Genomic DNA, 19,463 nt, shown 5'->3' on the forward strand with positions numbered 1-19,463 from the left:
AGGTTGAATGAAATGACATCTCATGAATCTCAATTTTCTCCAGATAGAATAGACAATATCATACATATAGCCCACCCACTCCCCCGTGTGACCCGTCTGATTCCCGCTTAAATGCTTTCTCGCGATGACTGTAGTGCAGGCGGTAACGACACGCAATGAATCATGGAACCATGCCAATGAGGGAGAAAAAGACATGAAAAAAGAACCCAAGACAATTAAGTTGAAAAATAGGTAGCCACCAGACACGTCCAAAATCCAGTTGGATGAAAAAAAAGACGAAAACCCCACCAAGAGATGAAAACGCCGAAAATGATTCCCCTTTGTACACGCCACTCCCTTTTTCGTTGGCAACAAAAATGATCTCATGCATAACAACTCCTTCGCAGAATGGATGTGCGGCGAATACAAACCAGGGCCAGATAGAGGGGAGAAAAAAGAGAATGAAAAAGAAATTACACAAGAGCGGCAAAGAAAAAGCAGATTAAAGAAACCGTTCCAACGAGAAATGCCTTGCTCGATTCCTTGGCGGAATCTTTGAAAAAAGAAAGAGAAAGAGAAAGAAAAAAAGAACCAATAGCTCGCTCTTCTTGCTTTCCATCTAGCAACTCCTTTCTTTGTGCAGAGCTTCACGAACGAATCCCAAGCTCATACATCAACGCAAAAAAAGTATAGACGGGCTTCATGCATATAATAAGACAAATATGATGGTCTAGTTGCAAAAAGATAAGAAACAGCGCGCGTCAACAAAAAACGCTTGATGGAGTACACTCCTGGTGCAGCGGGTGCGTACTTCAACCAAACCACCCGTGGACCAAAAGACAAGAAGAAAGACATCCTAGTGGAAATTCCACTGTTACCTCTCCGGCTGCCTCCTCGTTTGGAGCTCTATTGAGGCGTCGTACCGTTTGGGTTCGCCATTCCCGTTCATCTTCTTGCCATTGCTTGCGCTACCACTGCCGCTGCCTTCGTCGCTGTCGTCTGCAAGATCTCCGAGACTCAAGCCGGCCGCCTCCTCTTCGTCGTAGGCCCGCATGAGGCCTTGCCTGTCGGCGGCGTGCGTGCCGCTGCCCGCGCTCATGCGACGATGGCTCAGGCTACGGCGAGCCTCCATGCTGAGACGGGTCTGGATCGATGAAACCATGTCGGTGCCCGTCGCGTCGTCGCCGCGTTGCCCGTTGGCCAAACGCATCCCTGATGGGTCGGTGCGCGATAGGTTGAGGAGGTAGACACCTGTGAACGTCACAAGGAAGCCGCAGAGAAGCGAAAGCGTGCCAACCGGATCCGTCGTGTTAAAGCCGCTGAAGAGGATGAAAGATGCGCACAAGGTTGCAGTGGTGAATGTTACGTAATACAGTGGGTTGACACTGGAAACGCGACAATTGTTAGCATTAGGCAGTCACAAGAGACAATATCAAGGACCACAAGGACTGAACTCACATGTTGGTCGGGAACTGGCTTAGTGCCTTGTTGAAGTAGTTCATCTGAATCAAGATACACACGACGGTAATGATCATGAACACATAGGTCGATGGGTGAGAGAATTGGTTGTTTCCGGCAAAGGTCAGCTTCAGCGCAATGCCGAAGGCCTTGACTGACATGACTGAGACTGAGCCGACCAGCGAACAGATGGACAAGTAGATGAGCGGGTTCTTCTTGCCGTGCTTAGGCGCCACCCAGTAGATCATAAAGGTAGCATATACAGTCACGAAGAAAACATAGAGCAAGAAGCCTATGTGCCACAACATTGTCAGTCAATAAAGATCCATGCAGCGGAAGTATTAACACGAGGGTTTTCCGAACCTGGCTGGATGGCGTAGTTCAGAATCTCGTCGATGGTGCTGATCTCCTTGTCTGGTGGCGCGTGGAGCACGATGATGACGGCGCCTATCAGACATATCGCGCTACCGAGCTTCCCGAGTATACCCAGTAGTTCGTTGAGGAAGTACGAGCCGAGGATTGCGCCAATGAGGACCGAGAGGGCTCCTAATGGTGTGACGAGAATAGCTGGTGCGAAAGCGTATGCAGCAAAGTTGCATATCTCACCGAGAACCACTGTAAAACGATGTGCCAGCGCGCATGGTCAGTCTATATGTCCTAGGTGAACATTGTAGCCCATGAGCGGCGGATGAGTTTCGAGGGTGCCCTCACAAGTTCCTATGCCAGCCCACCAAAGTGGGTTTTTGAGGTAGACATAGCCATCGCCCTCGAAGCCAAGTCTTTCTTCTGCTTGTTGCAGACCCTGTGCGAAATAATTGTCAACTTTTTGAACATGACATGATGCCATTAGGTGCAACCGCCGCAACACGTGCTCGTCTGAAGGGTTCGCGCCCAGGTCGGAGGTCGTACCTTTTTAGTTATAACAAAACTGACACCTACAGCGAGACGAGGGAATTCCTGTTAGCACTGAACGCAACCCAGAAAAAGTCCGGGTCGCCGGGGGAATAAAGCGACGGGAGCGCATACCGATGGCTAAACTGGATGTTATCGCCAGCGCCAGCCCGATATATTTCTCTTCGAGCATCATCTTGTCCAAGTAGATAGGGGGAGGGTGCGACGGCACGATGCGCCGCCGGATTCGGTATTATTTCGCCTTGGTGTGTGGTTTGTCCCTCTGGCTGGCGGTAAAAGTTCTGGAGCTGCTGCTTGGTGGATAGTATCGTGTCGCTGTCGTCTTCTCAAGGACCGCAACGAATGTGTCCGTGGCCCGCCTCTGCGATTTCGTTTGCGTAGTTCAACAAGGTAATAGTTGGCTTCCCGGTAAACCCAAGAAAACACAGTACTGGATTCTCAATGTCGAGTGAGAGAAAAATAGAACCGGGTTATCCGCGTCGCGCGCCGTTTGGTCGCGAGAAAAATACGGAGGAAAAAACAAAAAGCCCCTCGCCGTGTCGTCCGTTGTTGCGAATGTGAAGAGTGTTGGTGCGATGGATGTGGGTGGGATTTTGCTGAGCCACGAAAAGCTCGCGCCGGGCGAGGCTTCGGCAATTCCCTCGTGTTTTCAAGTCAGGGACCCTAGGTCGTTTGATCCAAGCTTACTCGGCTCGGCGGTGCACTGCACGGCAGGCAAAATCTACCTCTCTTTTTTCTGTCCTCGTGTCCGCTGTTCGAATTAAGGCCAAAAGCTACCGGGGCCTGGCAAGGAGGTAGGCAGGTACTTTTTGGCAGGCAGTTATTATGCAGACTGCTTTTTGATCTGCTTGTCTTTGTTGCAGATAGGTACGTGGTGGGTTGGGTTTTGTCGTGTTCCGAACAGGCTAAAAGTCGCAAACGGAAAGGACAGCGTTGAATGTCTCAATGGGGGGAGGGCTGTCCTGCCCAGGTCGGGTCGGGTCAGGCAGGCTGCTAGACTGGCGTGTGTTGAGTGGTGTGTGCGTGTGCGCGCGCGTACTCCGTAGGTAGCGTATTAGTGTGTGCGGGTTCGTCAGGTCTGGGAAAATTCAACCGATGCTTGCTTTAGTCCGAACAGATTGGTAAAGGAACTGTGGCCCGCCAAGACAGGGGTGGCCTTCTTTTTTTCTCGTTTCGAAGGTCTTGTGTGGGTGTGGGTGGCTACCGCAAACAGATGTGCCTCCACTTCTACATTACTCTCTTGAAAAAGTCGGGCGCACACTGGTGGTTACAAGCTTTGTATGGGCCCCCCTCCTCACCGGCAGCACTGCAGGTACTACTGCTTAGTTTTAGGCTATCACTATCCTATGGGAGGACGCAGAGGGAGTGCTACCAAAAATGCCCGAGCGCTCCAGTCAGGCTGTTTCATAGCAGCCCCCTTGCTCTAAATCATGGGGCCTTGCACCTATCGCTGGAATTGACGGAATCAGTCACCAGGATGTCCATGTCAGACGATCTTTTCCATATTCTCCTTACCATTGCACTAGAAACCCTCTTTAAATCCTTGCCATGTTTCGACTTCTCTAACCCCCAACGTAGTCCGACCACACATTATGTAATGTAGCGATCCTCACGAGTGCCTTGCCGAGAAGCACGTCGTCGTCTTTCACTTCATCTATTTTCTCACCCAAAAAGCGTCACCAAATTCAAAGAATTCGATATTTAGACACGTCTGATGAGGATAACATGCCTTGCATACTCTCTGCCTCACAATAAGGTCCAGCCGCACACCCGCCAGACGCAGGGTTTCGTCCGTTCTGTTTAGACTTTTGCCCTACTGCGTGCCCCTGAAATCGACGTCTTCCAAAACCCATCCATTGATTGGCACAGTACATGTGTCCTCTTTAGATCTGAACGGGAACTGTTTGTGGATTTCATGACGATGAGACGACGTCTCGTCATTTGTGAACTAACCCTGATCCGTCTAACTAGCTCCCTTAAACTAATGTTCCTCGACTCAGCACAGGACCAATCGACTGTCAAACTCCCCTTCGCATTCCGTAAGCCATCTACCTACTGCAAGAATTCCGCGCTTCAGACTTGGAAACAAAGTAATTGCAACTATGAGAAAAAGACCAGTGCCTCTGGTATGCCCCATCCCTCATCTATCTCAATTTGTCCACGGAAGCCATCCAAACGTAACCGCCAGTCAAATCAATGCCGTCACTCGGCCGAGAAACACCAAACTAAATCTTAAGTCAGCTACAGGGGTCACATATGCCCCGGATATCTTTTGTAAAGGTACATAAAGAATGAAATCAGATGACCAGAAAAAACCATGTAGGCCAAGAGTAGAGACATGAAAGAGAAGTGAAAAAGAAAGCGTGAGAAAACACAAAAAGGGCGAGAGTACCATGGACGAAAGGAAAAAGAAAACAGTAAACAAAACGGTTGTAAATGGGTATCACATCGCAATCCTACTTTCCATGGCGCCATAGGAATCTCAAAAACGCCTGCAAGTACACGATAGAAGGCCGCTGTCCTGGTCGTGGCATATTTTCAGGCGAAAAATCGAATTATCGTAGTCGACTCGGTTGCGAATGATCGACTCACAAGCCCAGAAATCAAACTTACCTTTCTGGGCCTGTGATGATAACTTGGTTGTACATTTTAGCCGATCGTCACCCTGCCTGTCAAATTTGGTGTCCGTTGTCGCTCCTATAGTATTTTGGTTCCGAGAAAGAAATGGTCGAGTGAAAGATCTGCGGGGGTCAAAAGGTCCACACAAGCCGAAGGCCTGGCTGCAGTTGGACTACAACTGCTAAATGTTGAGGGGGCACAGCCCGAAGGCTACATTATCTCAAAGGAAGGGGTGTATGGATAGGCGACTAGACACGATGACGCTTGACGTCTGCATTGCGAATTCTTAGTAAGCTACTCCAAGATAGAAGGATGGGTTGTGGGTATTTGTGCGTACCGTGCTCGCCACCGGCTTCATCACCGTCGTCTACTCGCCCTCTCTTCCCAGTATTGCTCGCGGGCGTAGAGAGGTGAGTACCGCCAATCGCTGTTTCATCTCCGTTGTCTTCCCAGTCGATTTCATCGGCATCATGTTGTATAGAGCTACCATCCACGTTACCGTGGGTCTCGACCGGCGCCGCAATGTCTTCTGTGTCAATCCCTTCAATCTCATCGCCAGCTAGTGTGCCAGATGCGCTGGTTTGCTCGGACTCGTCTCCGGCAGGGCGTTCATCTGGCTTATGGTGAGGAATGTTGCTACTCTCATGAATATCGGCAACGGTGTAGTCTTCGGCATTTTCCTGATCTTGCCAATCATGATGATCTGCCTCGACGATGTGTGTGGATTCAGCGATAGTAACTTTGAAAGAAACCGGGTTAGTATCGACTATGGTCAGGGCTTAGAAATTGATAAACAAGTAGGGCATACCTTCAATATCAGCCTCGGCGAGTTCGGGCAGCCCTCCCAGCTCAACAGCTTCTTCCATAGTCGGAGCCGCTTCCTCGCCACCATCCTCATAAGAAGGATTTGCATTATGCTCTGCATCATTCGTGGGCTGGAACAAACTTGCAGTTACGTCAGAGCTGATGTGCTCTTCCATGTCAATAGCGGTATGGTCATCGACGTCCTCTTCGTTCTCTTCCACCAATGCCTTGGGGTCACTGTCCTGGGGTGCTAATACTTGATGATTCGCATCGGTAGCGATCTGATCCTCAACTTCAAAGGTCTCTTGATCCTCGCCCTCGTGGAAATGCCCCGGTGTGCCCGAATCCCCCATTTGTCTTTCTGAGATATCAAGATATGATTCGACACCTTCGTCATCAACCTTGTCGTCTTCTGTATCGACGGTCTCTAAGCCGTGTGTAATTGCGTGGTCCGAGGTTACCGACGCGGACTGGTCTTTCTCATCGGTCACTTGACCGTCTGAAATCGGTTGCAAACCAGTGACCAAGTCCTCTACAGCCAGCACCTGATCTTCAGGTGCTTGGTCGTCAAGATTATGTGACGCATCCAGGACATCAAGTTCCTCGTCTTCCTGCTCCTCATACTGCTCCTCATAATGGTCAAGCTCAACGTTGGACTCTTCATCTTGGCGAGACAGCGAATCAGCTGAGCCGGTGGACTTGGCGGGAAAGTCCACGGTCAGATACTCGGGATATGAAAGGCGATAGGCGTCCAATCCCTCGCCAACGTTGGCACCATCCAACAGAGCCTCAAGCCTCCGCTGGCAATTGGGGCGTGTCACTAGGAAGATCTGCATGGTGTGATGCTGAGAGTCTGGGTCATCTGCGCGCACCAACCGATCATGGAGATCAACGAGATTACGGAAGGTAATTTTATCAAGCAGCTTTTTGTCCGTTGTCTACAGTAAAGTCAGTAAGGGGATCTTGCAGAGGCGTCGGGGGAAAACCGACTTACTTCAGCGAACTCTAGTCCCAGCTCATCGATACGAATTAGCACCTCGTCATCGTTGGCCACATCCTCGACGACCTCACGCAGGCTAGCAAGAAACTGAGAAAGCGGGAATTCAAGCGCTTCCATATCAGAAAAGAAGAACGAATCAGGCTCGTCCTCATATGACCTCTGAAAGAGAGCATAGCTTGTCCCCCGATAGTGGACTTGCACTGTAGGAGGGTTCGAGAAGTCATCGGGCGACTGATCGAGCTCGGTGACATCCATATAATCAGTGTCTTCGTGGTATTCGTTGTCGTCCTCGGAAGGTTCTATCGCAATAAGTTCGGGAGCGTCGGTACTTTGATCGTTCAAAATATCCACGTTATCGGGATTCGAGACATTTGGTTCCTCCGCCTCTGCATCATCAATGCCGGTGAAATCGGCAGTCTCAACAAGTTCAGAGTCGTCATGTTCGTAGTCGTGGGTCTCACTCTTCTCCTGGAAGGCAACTGAGGGAGTGGTTTCTTGTGGAGCGCCTTGCTCTGAATCTGTCTGTGAGGCCTTTTTCTGGCCGTTTGCAACAGCCATGAATTCTGTGATATCTGCAGACTCAGATTCTTCGCCTGGATTTTCATCTCTGGCACCCTGTACACCCACTGAGAGTTTTTGGTTGGCCGTGCCTATATCGGCAGAATCATCATCGTTGTGGTCGTAATCGATCTCAGACATAGCATCTTCCTGTTGCATGTTAGAGCCGGGGGTGAGGGATGCGACTGGAGTACTACCGGTATTCCTATCCGCAGTAGTTCCGTTTGTACCCAACATGATCTCAACCTCGGGTATCTTCGCCGAGGATAAGCTGTCTGGCTTGACATGCTCGAAAACGGCGACGCTGCTTTCCATATAAAAGCCCTCTTCTGCATCATCGGGAGGTATCCCTTCAGTTGAGTCATTCCCCCCTTCGTTCTCGTGTTCCTCGGGTTGCGTGCCTTCGAGGTCGAGGCCGGGCGGATCGTGCCTATCCTCGGTCACCAATTCGTCGCCGTCGAAATCTATTCCCCCTAGGTCTTGCTCCTCCAAATCGGTATGGTCGCCTCCGCTTTCCATGTGGCTTATCTCATTGAGTTCAATTTCGCCATCGATATGGCCCGGATGGGCAGTGGTGAGCAAGTCCACAGACATAGCGGTGCACAGCCGTACACGTCAAATCCCTAGTGCGGGAGGCAAATAATTCGCGTTTTGCACGATAACCAAAGCAATGAACAGTATTCGGTACTAGGCCGTATCTGTCCCTAATGGGTATCGTTGGGCTCGTTACTGCCGACAGAGGCCAGATGGGTGCAAACAAGTCGGCTCAGTTGAATACAGTTCAGGAACTGTGCAGACTCGTACTCGGTAGTTGTCGATGACAAATGGATTCAGAGGACAGTTTCGCGAGCATTTGAATTAAAATAGATAATCTTGGGCGATCTGGAATCTAGGGACGTGGTCTGGCCTTTATTGGCAGATGGCTGGTAGGGGAGTTGCTCCGTAAGGTAGTGAAATAAAATCAGTAGACCTTGGGTTGGAATAGCATAAATCAGCAAGCAAGCAATTAATCTTGCAGCGGTGTTGGTTGACAAAGCGGCGAAAACGGATTTGATGCTACTGCCTAAGCACAGCGCTTATCCCAAAGTAGACTAGTGTGAACCCTCTTGCTGGAGCTTCCACCCCACCATCGACAACCCATGCCTGCCATGCTGAGATAAGCCACATATGCTGGGCAGGAAGAGGACACCTCAAAGTCTCAAGTTTGGGTTAAGGTTGGGTAGGCGGTGATAGAACTGCCCCCCTTTGGTATGCAAGCCGCATATTGAATTCGCGGCCTCTCGTTCGCGATAGTCTGTCCATTTCATATTCCCGAGCACCAATCAGCAAGACATATACAGACAACCCCAAGACAACTGCGAAAATGGTGAGAAACTCCGAGCATTATATTCAATTGCCCGCCATAGCTTGCTCTCCTCCACTAACAGAGCTCTGTGTTCATTTCTCCAGGTGGTCCTCGCAGCTTCAATCTGCACTCGCGGCGGCAAGGCTGTCCTGTCGAGGCAGTTCCGCGAGATGCCCCGGTCGAGGATAGAAGCTTTGCTCGCCTCGTTCCCAAAGCTTGCCGACAGTGGTACCCAGCACACGACCGTTGAGCAGGACAATGTTCGATTCGTCTACCAGCCCCTCGACGAGCTCTACATGGTTCTCATCACGAACCGTCAGTCCAACATCCTTCAGGATATCGACTCCCTGCACCTTTTCGCACAGGTTGTGACCAGCACTTGCAAGAGCTTGGACGAGCGGGAGATTCTCAAGAATGCCTACGAACTCCTTAGCGCCTTTGACGAGCTGGTTACTCTGGGCTACAGGGAGAACTTGACCATTAGCCAGATCAAGACCTTCCTCGAGATGGAGAGTCACGAGGAGCGCATCCAGGAGATTATTGCGAGGGTATGCTTCCCGCCCAAAAGAAGTGGTCATAAGGCAGCCCCGGTGTGGGTTGGTTTAGTTCAGTGCAGTCAAGGTGCTAACCTCCTCATAGAACAAGGAACTCGAGGCCACGGAGGAGCGCAAGAGGAAGGCCAAGCAGCTGGAGATGCAGCGTAAAGAGTCTGCTCGCAGTGGTAGGCCCGGCGGCGCACAGAGAGCACCAGTCTACCCGACATATACACCTCCGTCTCGCCCTGCAGTCACAGACACCTATGACACGTACGAGGCTGAGAAGAACAAGTCAAAGTATGGCTCGGTTGCACCCACAAGCATATTTTTGTTTAGACCCGCAACTAACACACCTATAGATTCACTGCACCAAAGGGCAAGGGCATGCAGCTTGGCAAGAAATCCAAGACGACGGATATGTTCGAGCGGGTGCGCGGAGATATGGGCAACGAGATCGACGATACGCCGCTTGTTGCTCCCACAGCTTCCGCCGCACCCCTCGCTTCGGAGCCGCCGCGCCGGCAATCTGTTGGCACGGACCGCGATTCTATCCATATCACCGTATCAGAGAATATTACTGCCAAGATCTCAAGGGAAGGCACACTAAATTCGCTGGGTGTCAAGGGTGACTTGAACCTGCGGGTATCGGACCCGACGATGACCAAGATCAAACTGCAGCTTGTGGCCAACCCGACGCACGGTGCCCAATTCCGGACACATCCTAACGTAGACCGCAACCTTTTCAACAGCTCTAAGGTCATCCAAATGAGCAAGGCTGATAGGGGCTTCCCCGTCAACAACTCAGTCGGTGTGCTGAGGTGGATGGCGACGCCGAAGGCAGACGACACTAGTGCGCTTCCGATCAGCTTCACCGTCTGGGTCAACAAGGGCTCTGATGGAAACTGCACATTAACGGTCGAGTACGAACTCACTGGAGGAGACGAGCTCAGGGACGTCAGCGTCTCCATCCCATACTCGAGCACAGAGCCGACGGTGTCGAGCTTTGATGCCACGTATGAGGTGTCCGGAGACAACCTTGAGTGGGCGATTGGCACGGTCAATGAGGAGAATGCCAATGGCTCATTTGAGTTTGAGGCAATGGCCGACGATGAAAACGAGTTTTTCCCGATGCAGGTCCGGTTCTCCAAGACGACCCCATTTGTTGACGTGGATGTAAGTCTAATTCATCTCACTTGTGCCAATTTTCATACGCGCGCCATGCCCATGATAACTTTAACTGACTGTGGGAACTCTTGATAGATTTCGTCGGTGACGCTCCTTGAAATGAACGAGGAAGTCACTTTCTCAAAAGACGTGAGGTGTACTGCCGACACTTACTTGATCGAATAGTCGGATGGTTTTGGCCTGGGTGTGTGTTTTTGGAGGCCGGCGCTTGGAGTCTTAAGAATTGGTCGACAAAAAGGCACAACCGGTTTATCGGCCTGTCCAGATAGAGGTAGCAAGATAACATAAACCTTGGATTACGTATGGCGCCTTGAGAGAACTAAGGTTTATGTGTCCTTTCAATCCCATGTTATGATCTGTCCTGGAAGGTTAGGCCTGCATATTGTGGCTCGCTGCAGACTGCGGCAAAGCTCTCCTCCTGAGATTTTGCGGCACCAAGAGAAAACAACAAGCTAACAGGATTCTACACGGCCAGACACGGGATGCTACTCAACAACAATCTAGCTTTCGACCGCCATTTCAAAACATTCCGAAGACGTCGTCTTGGATCCCTGCCCTTCCTCTTTACCAACGGCACGATGCTATCGGGTTGCTGCCGTCATTACCGCCATCACATACCATAGCTCCCCACAACTCGGGATCGCCATAAATATAAGCCCTGATGAACGCTTCAGTGCCTACGCTAAATGGTAACAGTAATAGTAATGGTAATGGTAATAATGGTGATGGTGGTGGGTAACGGTACCCGGTGCATTTGTTCACAGTATGGCTTGAAAAAAGCGATGTTGGATGACGGATCGTGGGTTATTTTTAACGTAGCGCTATATTCGAATTTTACGGGCTTGGGTATGTGGCGCATCTCTTGTCTTGCTATGAAGGCCGTCTCGTCTAAAAAGAATATGTGATTAATGCCTCGTAACTGATTGGATAGTAGGCTTACTACTGCGTGCAAAGTAGAGAGGCTTCTTCTCAGCTTCGAGAGATGCTTGAGCAGTCAGATGTGGAATTGTGCACATGAGTCCCGTCGTTTTATCCCGTAGACCTGACGAGGATGAGGGGAGAAGAAAAGGAGTACAGTTTCATTAAAGAAGGTGAGATTTATATACTCATAACAGCACATGTATATTAATATCCTGACCCAGTCACCCATCCCTCGAGTTTTACATTACTCTTTTGCGCCGCGATAGAGCGCAAATGAGCCCTCGATGCTCTTGATCTTCTCGATACTCCTCAGCCAACCTGGTGATGTCTCCAAGCGCGACATGTACGCCCAGACCCGGGGGTACTCCTGCTCGGGCTTCCAGTTGCCAAGCTTGGGATACGCCGGCTTGTTCACCAGGATGACAAAGGACAGGGCTACGTCGCCGGCGGTGAGGTTTGGACCGCAGAGATAATCGCCGCCTGAAGTCTCGAGTTGCTTTTCCAGAAAGGCAAAGTGTTTCTTCATGTTCGGCAGGATCAAGAAGTCGGTAACCTTGTTAGCAACTGCGTTTGTGATGGGTCGCACCAGGAAGGGCACGCGTGGGCCTCTGATGCCTGTGTTTGAATGTTTGTTAACGACAAACACGCGTACGAGCTAATTGAGACGATATTCAAAAAAAAAAAAAAAAAAAAAAAGGCCGCACATACCATTCAGAACGAGATTCATCAACATGTAGGGCATAAAGCTACCCTCGACGTAGTGAAGCAAATGCTGACACCTCATATACTCCTCGGTCTCACCACCAATTAGGCCCTCTGAGCCCTCCTTCCAGCGCTTAGGGACGAGCGTCTTGTCGTTGCCAAAATGCTCAGTCATGTACTGCGTGATGAATCCCGTCTCGGCAAGCACGATAGGGGCTTTGCCGGAGCCAGGCGTCTCAATGGTGATGACCGGAGACTTGCCCAGAGGATGAATTTTGGTCAGCTCGGGGGGTGCCAGCATGTCCGGGCCCCGATGGTAAATCTCCAGCTCATACGGGACCTCGAGCTCCTCGAGCAGCCAGAGGATGCTTTGTGCGCGCGACCCATTGAGCCTGCAAGTTGTACGTGGTGAGTGGGGTTAGTATGTTGGCTTGGCAATGTCAACTCGTTTCGGTTCTCGACTTGCCAATGGAGCTTGATAATTGGGCCGTTTTGAGACGGTTCCATGGTTGGTACTGTCTGGTCAGGTACGGGTTCTGTCCTGAGAAGGTTTTGAGACTTTGACATCTTTGCGACTGTCTGATCAGATACGACTTATGTTCTGAGAAGTTGCCTGCTAGGTTTGAGAATTGTGGGCAAAGCTGTTGCCCTTGAGGTGTCTGACTCCCACTCCGGATTACGCCCAGGGTTTTTATGAGCGGCAAGATTGAAGGTCGGTAGCCGAGGAGCCTCCCTAGGTATTTATTATGATGTCAGCGTATCATCTGCAGACTCGAGCGGATTAATCTCGCAGATTCTTATTTCCATCCCGGGGTGATTAAGCCCCGATAAAGGGAAGCATTAACACCGTCGAGGTTAAGATTGCTTACCTCGGCTGCAGCCCCACCAACTCAAAAGGAAAAACTCTTAGATAGCGCCAATCTTATGAGTGGACAGGCGAACATCAAAGTTTGATTGAACCAGGCCCGAAACCATACCCTGGGTAGCATCACGTGTTAATGCTGTCACAAAATCGCTTGTGAACGCAATGCCGATCTTGTCACATCTGCCGGGATCTAGTCTTCTCCCGAGCGGGGCGGTGCTTTTGTCGCCGGCATATCCCACCGCCGCGGTTGTCGCCGAGGTGGAGCATAGACATTGCCAAAGTACTTGTGTGTTCGGTGATCGCCGACCGATTCCGGTTCCGGACGCGGGTGCGACTTGATAGGTGGGACTGGGAACGGCACCGACTGAGCTAGAACCAGATCTCGGAACCTCAACTCTCCCACTCGGGTCCGCGCATCGAGCATCTCGCCCGGCAACCAAGAAGCAAGTTGACAATGACAACAAGGAGTTGATTGAAGTACGCCCCATGCAGACACAACTTCTCAAAGATTTGATCCGGGAAACTGCCATGGCCGTTTTCGCCGTCACAAAGAAGACATTGGCGGGATACAACGCTGTGGAAGGAAGGACGAAAGCCCAATTCCTATTCGGACGCCATGCGAATGCCTGATGCGGACGGCGGGCAACTTTCGGTAGACGATGAAGACACATTCAATCTCAGTGGCCTAAAGTTCATCTATCCGCGGCCAGTCAGTCTGCAGACTGCCGGTCAGAGAGCGGCCGCGACGATGTGATCGATATTCTTGTGCAGAATGTATATTCGCCAATGAGGTAACCCGTCGAGGCAAAAGGTGCGCTCGATCGAGGCCACTGGCAGCCGAATGACCGGCCGAGGGCTTTCGAGGAGGCGCGTTAACAAAACATCGTAAAATGTCATATCAATACCTAATTATCTCCGGTTGCAGCAAATATCTTCCACAACAGCGCCACCTGCAGCGCGGTCAGCCATCTAGGGGTGTTCATCCCTGCTTATGTTTCTCGAGGCCTGTTAAGTAAGGTAGGTAGTGCTTGGGGTATGGCCGCAGCAGCAAACTGACTCTGCCCTCTTCACCAATGTCAACGGAGTAAACGCCTAACAAGGTCCACTCCCGCATTTAAATGGGCGTTGCCATCGACCGGATGGCTCCAATAACGAGTTCAGAAGGTTTGCTTTCATAAACCACAGTTATCCTCTTTCGAGTGTCATCATCCAAGCCGCGCCCAGCATAAAACTCGCCGGTCTGCTTGCTGGTCAGTGTGACCGTGAATGTAGAACCAGGGACCAGATCGTCCGATTTGGCCAATGTGTCGTCTCTTCGATATTTGTATAAGAGTTACAGCAACCCACACAACCCATAGCAAAACCAGCCCGAGAAGCATACGAGCAAGACGAGCCTGAAGTCGGGTAGAGGCCGATTTCCGGGTTGATCATAAAAGCAACCTTGAAGAATGCCGCCGATAATATCCCCAAGCGGATAATAGGAACGAGGCCAGGAGGTTGACTTATAAGTACCAGGATCTCGTTTAGTCTGGCCGGTCTATACTCTTCCCAGCGGGCGGCGTGGTAGATGGAGACAATCAAAAGGGGATGCAGAAGGATTGGCTCGCGCACGCCTGCTGGGGATTTCGGTAGGTATATCATGGTGGGGATATGTGCGCACCACCAGACCAGTACCAAAAGGCATTTTGGATGGAGGAGATGATTGGTAAAAGATGTCCTGGTGTCATTGTAAAAGCCCATATTGACGGCGGTTGCTGGTCGCTAGCAAAGTATGGCTTTGCCAGCAGAGCAAAGCAGTCCAAAAAAAATTCAATAGGTGGTGGCCCGAAGAGTGTTTTTCAGCTGAGAGTAAGAAGGTTTGGGGAGGGAGGAGGGAAGCTTAAAGATAAGAGCGAAAAAGCATTTTATTGGTGAACCGAGCCCGATCGTGGAAACTCCGGGGGACACGTAGAATATACATAATCAGAAAGTTGTCACGCCGTTGCAGCTGCGCGGTCAAGGTTAATAATACTTGAGGTTTTGTCGTCCGCAGCCGGTCTACTATGTAGCAGTCTCGCTACTCAATCTGCCTCCTGCATAATGATAGGTACTTCCCCGGGTACACACACGGCCTTATGTCAACACGCACTGTGATAATGCTGAAAAGCATGCGCGTCGCAACCATGAATTAACTTGTTGAAAATAGTCCCCCCTTGAATCGTCAACATCCACGCTTAATCACTCATTCTGTCCCTAGTAAACCAGTGTAGGGATGACCAAACAGGGGAAAGATTAGCAAAATAAACTAGGTCGATAGAAAAGCAAAAGGAACAACAAATACCGAAGTGAATGAGAGAGTAAATAAGGCTTAAAAGAACAATAGGCGGGGATGTAAACATGTACATAGCCTGTTAGACATATACGAGGTTCAGATGTTTAATGCGCAGGATTGGTGGGGTGATATGGTACTACGTAAATGCCAGGCAGGTAGGTAGGTAGGTACCTACCTATGTACCTAGCTAAACGATCATGATTGCTCTTTAGTCTGTCCCATGTTATATCACAGCAATACCAAGGCATTATTGCTGTACTGTGTACCGCCTTCCACTCCGCTATACATGCCATCGCTATCAAAACATGTGGAACTCGTCCGGTACGGCAAACACCTTATAAGTAATCCTGTCTCTCCCCAGTAGGCAAATTCTGGCTGGCACCTTGCCTCTGACATTGCTGGGCGCCTTGATCTCCATCCACACCGGCACGAATTTACTACCCTGGGCCTGCTCAGAGACCTCCAGCCTAGAAGTGGCGCCCATAATATCCTCAACTCTCATTAGAGTAGCAACGGGTGCAGTTCCTTCCTTGTGAGGGACATAGGCGCCACCTTCAGGCGACTTGAGCGGGATGCGAAACAAGAAAGGCAATGCCCCTGTATGGGTTGCTTCTCTGTTAGTTGACATCTGCCCCAAGACTCTTTTTAAAATTTTGGGGCAACCTTTACTTGCCATCAGGATGCCATAGCACTAGGAGCACGTCTGCGTTCAAGAAACCAAAGTCCACCAGCTTTCCTCCAGTCAAGGCTACCGAGTACACGTCCGTGGTGACTGTGCTGCTGATGCCGTTGATGATGCTAACCTTGGTGCGGAATATATGCACTTGTTCGAGGAGAGAATTTAACAGTGGTTAGCCTCTCCAAGCACACTGGGTGGTTTCTTCGGTAGCTGGTCTTACATTCATTTTGTCGCTCTTGCGACGACATGGCGGTGTATGTCTGTCCATCAACGGAATTCTGGTATAGTCTCAGTATTTTCTTCTCCTTGAGAGCCAGCTGTGTTTTTGGTAACATACCTGCTGATAAAGTGGGCAAACATGCATTTCGTGCTTACGAATGGGCCCGCCGATGGTCAGTGACGTTGGTGTGCCGAATCGTACGCTTCTTCTCTCAGCCTCTGCGATATCCTCGAATACACTCTGCGCTTTGTTCTTCAAATATAGTACCAAGAAGTCGACCCTCGGGAAAGCTTGCATGTATGACAAGTTATCCTCTGCCCGGCGAATCTGTGTGTCAAGCAGTTCAAGTAGTGGTACACCGTCGTCGATGCGTTCTTGATCTTTGCGAAAGTTGACATCGTCTTTGCCGCCAAAACAAGCTGCTGCAGGACTTTTAGTGAGATGTTTTGAAATGTACTGAAGGACTTTGCCATTGTCCATAGTGGCCTCTCTCTCTGAAAGTTCGTCGGTCATACTCGTTGTTGCCATCCTGTCAATTTGAAATCGTAACCATGTAGAGAAGATCTTGAAAAGCTCAAGTTCGTCCATGACATGATTGAGTACTTTGTGGCACACAAGCGTCAAGCACGAAACGATCTCAATCAGTCGTGTGATCTTGGCCGTAGAGAACCCAATTTCGGTCCTCCGGCCATCGTGAAAGCGGGCAATCCCAAGAAGACGGGCTAGAATGATGGCACAGCGCTCGAGAGCGGGGAGCATATTCTCGTGTATCAATGAACGGAGGTTTTCCAGACCAGACGTCACGGCCTTATCCCACCGTTTGTGACCCTGCAAGCAAAATGAGCCATTGGTCGTCTTCGAGGAGCATTAAGAGAACTTACACGCTCGGCAACGCTGTCAACCAGCCACTCTTTTAGAATCGGATTGGCGTGTCCAGTCAGGACCGTATGATACAGGGCCTGTATAATATCGACTGGGCCTTCGGGCGCCTCCCTGAGATCCTCTTGTACATTGGCCAGAAATCTCGACGGTAGTTCTCGTGTGGAAGTCCACTCGGAAGCCATGTGAGCCTGGGCCTGATGGATATACCGCAAGAGCTTTTGCAATATGGTCACCTTGGAGGCAAGTAGGGACAGATTGATCGGCGACGAGTACACAAAATGCAGATCCATTGGAACAAGGTAAACTGAGTCAACAGTCGTGTTGCCTTGTTCGCTTAGGAGGAGCGAGTGTGTGGACACAGCTGGGTGCGCAGCATGACAAAGAAGCCGAAGGGGAGGCGTGTGGGCGGTGGCCCATGGTTTGCACCCTATGGGAATGGAGTATTTGAAGACGCCTACATCAAAGGTGTCGTAGATAGTGAGCCGCATGGTTCCGTCAACCATACCAATGATCATGACGTCGACCTGGTCTGCATCTTCAGGCTTAAACTCGCGGAATACAAACTCCAAAGAGGCTCGGGACGAGAACACGAATGTGTCATCACTGTGAACGCAAGGTTAGTAACAACAAGACAGGCGGGGCGACAGCTGGTTACGTTGGGGCCAGGGACGTTGGTCGCTCAATTACCCTGTACCGCCAGATACCGGAAGTGGACTGATCTTTGGTAAAGATGTCTCGATCTCCAAGAAAGTGATCTCACGGGGGAAGTCCACAACGTCCTTCTGCTCATCCAGGCTGAGATCATCGAAAGCTCCCGAAATCAATCCATCCCATCCCGCGGAACCGGACTGGTTCTTGCGGGAGCCTAAGTGAGCCTTGCCAGTCCAGTTCCGGGTCCAACCCAAATACTCGATCTTTGCCTGGGTATTGTCATGGCGAGTTATCTGGTGAAGAGTCTTGGTGGACTCAATGCCCATAAGACGGACAGTGCCATCACTCCATGCTGCGGCAACATACTGGCCTACTGATCGTCAGCCTCTGCTTCCCAGCCCAAGCCAGGCCTGCCCTTGGAATTCGTAGATACCCACCGTCGGGCTTCCACCTCAATGCCAGGACTTCTTCCCCCGGCCTTTTCGCAGGCTTGGATACCTGCTCGCCGTTGGCTCGGCGAATAAAGAACACATTGTCCTGATCAACAGTAGCAAGTAGATCGAGGGTTGGCGAACATGCAAGTCTTTCTGGTAATACCGGGGCTGGAAGACTGCTTGCACTGTAAAGTGGCAGCTCGTGGGGCTGTGATTGTTGTGTAGAGACCATTTCAGATACCACGGGCTGCTTCTAGGGCCCGGCAAGAGCTAGATGGGTATCTAAGCAGCTGTCCAGGTCCAAATCCATATCAAACGAGAGACCTGTGACTCCCCTTGAATGGAAATCTAGTGAGACTGACCCCACCAATCTTGTCGTTGGAAGTTTTTGTCTTGTCGTTTCAAAGTATGAGGGAAATCCGCTCTGAAATGAGGACTTATATGAGCCCAAATTAGAGGAGACAAATTTTGTGCGATTTACATATGTTTTCAGCTTCTCATCACAGACACACAAGATCTAATGGCAAGGGAGTCTTTCCGCGAGATATTGAGGCGCGTTTGCTCGATGAGAGTTGGAAGGCAAGGGTTAGGAGTTAGGTGAAGCAAGTCAGGTACGTTCCAAGGAGTTTTCACTCCCGGTTCCCGGTTACGGTGCTAATAACAGTGTGTAAACCTACCCAAGTCCATCACGCCCCGATTGGCCCGTGCTCTACCCGACGACATTCAAGGCATTCAAGCTCATCAATCAACCTCATCCAATCCCAACCGTGCCCCGTCGAGATTGATAGCCAATTGCCATAACATCATCACACGACGATACCCAGACCGGACACCGCTAAAATCATTCAAAATGGCGGGCCTCCAGCACAACAGTGAGCCCCCGATGCGCGTCTCAATTGAGCGATAAAAACGCTAACCAAGCTCTTCCCTTCTCAACAGAGATGTCCTTGGACCCGGCCATTGTTAAGCTGGGCCGTATGTTTTGACGAACCCCCTCCTCTTTCGAGATACCGCAGTCGCTGCCAATACAGAGGGCGCCAATTGACCGATAGAACGATCCAATAACAGACATGAACACGAACCGCTACAAGTACTTTCGATGGACGCCGAGGACAGTCAAGATCTCCTTGATGTACGTTGTGGTGGTGCCGAGTATTCTGGGATACTTTGCGTACACGACAGATGTGAGTCTTTTCTACTCGAATAGTCTTTGACCTAGAAGCAGACAGCTGATCGCGCTGGAAACACCATTAGGGCAAGTGGGACTTCAGGGCAAAGCGCAAGGGCGACGACATTCGGGAGTTCTAGACGCCTTAACAGTTGACACTGTACATAAAGGAAACCAGTTTACTGGGGCTCATATCAATACACTTCTGCAAGACAATCTCGGCCTCGGCGGTTG

At 50.5% G+C, this 19,463-nt stretch overlaps 6 protein-coding genes across 6 annotated transcripts; 2 read left to right on the top strand and 4 right to left on the bottom strand.

Moving 5' to 3' along the window:
- Window positions 1–13: 13 nt before the first annotated feature.
- Window positions 14–3,287, bottom strand: MGG_05674 (uncharacterized protein). The gene is made up of 6 exons (XM_003710525.1): window positions 2,464–3,287; window positions 2,347–2,372; window positions 2,149–2,239; window positions 1,801–2,052; window positions 1,438–1,729; window positions 14–1,364 (listed from the first exon to the last, which is right to left on the bottom strand). Exons 1-6 carry the CDS (start codon window positions 2,522–2,524, stop codon window positions 854–856), a joined length of 1,233 nt encoding a protein of 410 aa, XP_003710573.1. The 5' UTR covers window positions 2,525–3,287; the 3' UTR covers window positions 14–853.
- Window positions 3,288–4,148: 861 nt separating this feature from the next.
- MGG_05675 (uncharacterized protein) lies at window positions 4,149–8,316 on the bottom strand. The gene is made up of 4 exons (XM_003710526.1): window positions 6,767–8,316; window positions 5,777–6,710; window positions 5,306–5,707; window positions 4,149–5,239 (listed from the first exon to the last, which is right to left on the bottom strand). Exons 1-4 carry the CDS (start codon window positions 7,922–7,924, stop codon window positions 5,217–5,219), a joined length of 2,517 nt encoding a protein of 838 aa, XP_003710574.1. The 5' UTR covers window positions 7,925–8,316; the 3' UTR covers window positions 4,149–5,216.
- Window positions 8,317–8,490: 174 nt separating this feature from the next.
- Window positions 8,491–10,796, top strand: MGG_05676 (coatomer subunit delta). The gene is made up of 5 exons (XM_003710527.1): window positions 8,491–8,696; window positions 8,780–9,223; window positions 9,315–9,508; window positions 9,571–10,384; window positions 10,472–10,796. The coding sequence occupies exons 1-5, from the start codon at window positions 8,694–8,696 to the stop codon at window positions 10,559–10,561; spliced, it is 1,545 nt and encodes a 514-aa protein (XP_003710575.1). The 5' UTR covers window positions 8,491–8,693; the 3' UTR covers window positions 10,562–10,796.
- Window positions 10,797–11,451: 655 nt separating this feature from the next.
- Window positions 11,452–12,887, bottom strand: MGG_05677 (glutathione S-transferase I). The gene is made up of 3 exons (XM_003710528.1): window positions 12,486–12,887; window positions 12,026–12,411; window positions 11,452–11,932 (listed from the first exon to the last, which is right to left on the bottom strand). The coding sequence occupies exons 1-3, from the start codon at window positions 12,584–12,586 to the stop codon at window positions 11,562–11,564; spliced, it is 858 nt and encodes a 285-aa protein (XP_003710576.1). The 5' UTR covers window positions 12,587–12,887; the 3' UTR covers window positions 11,452–11,561.
- A 2,321-nt stretch (window positions 12,888–15,208) lies between these two features.
- Window positions 15,209–18,628, bottom strand: MGG_05678 (uncharacterized protein). The gene is made up of 7 exons (XM_003710529.1): window positions 18,065–18,628; window positions 17,664–17,997; window positions 16,976–17,579; window positions 16,212–16,922; window positions 16,095–16,152; window positions 15,869–16,018; window positions 15,209–15,792 (listed from the first exon to the last, which is right to left on the bottom strand). Exons 1-7 carry the CDS (start codon window positions 18,291–18,293, stop codon window positions 15,494–15,496), a joined length of 2,385 nt encoding a protein of 794 aa, XP_003710577.1. The 5' UTR covers window positions 18,294–18,628; the 3' UTR covers window positions 15,209–15,493.
- Window positions 18,629–18,774: 146 nt separating this feature from the next.
- Window positions 18,775–19,445, top strand: MGG_05679 (uncharacterized protein). Its single transcript, XM_003710530.1, has 4 exons — window positions 18,775–18,933; window positions 19,001–19,036; window positions 19,130–19,245; window positions 19,316–19,445. Exons 1-4 carry the CDS (start codon window positions 18,912–18,914, stop codon window positions 19,367–19,369), a joined length of 228 nt encoding a protein of 75 aa, XP_003710578.1. The 5' UTR covers window positions 18,775–18,911; the 3' UTR covers window positions 19,370–19,445.
- Window positions 19,446–19,463: the final 18 nt, after the last annotated feature.

This window comes from Pyricularia oryzae, chromosome 1 (genome assembly GCF_000002495.2).
Source record: "Pyricularia oryzae 70-15 chromosome 1, whole genome shotgun sequence".
NCBI classification, from domain to species: domain Eukaryota; kingdom Fungi; phylum Ascomycota; class Sordariomycetes; order Magnaporthales; family Pyriculariaceae; genus Pyricularia; species Pyricularia oryzae.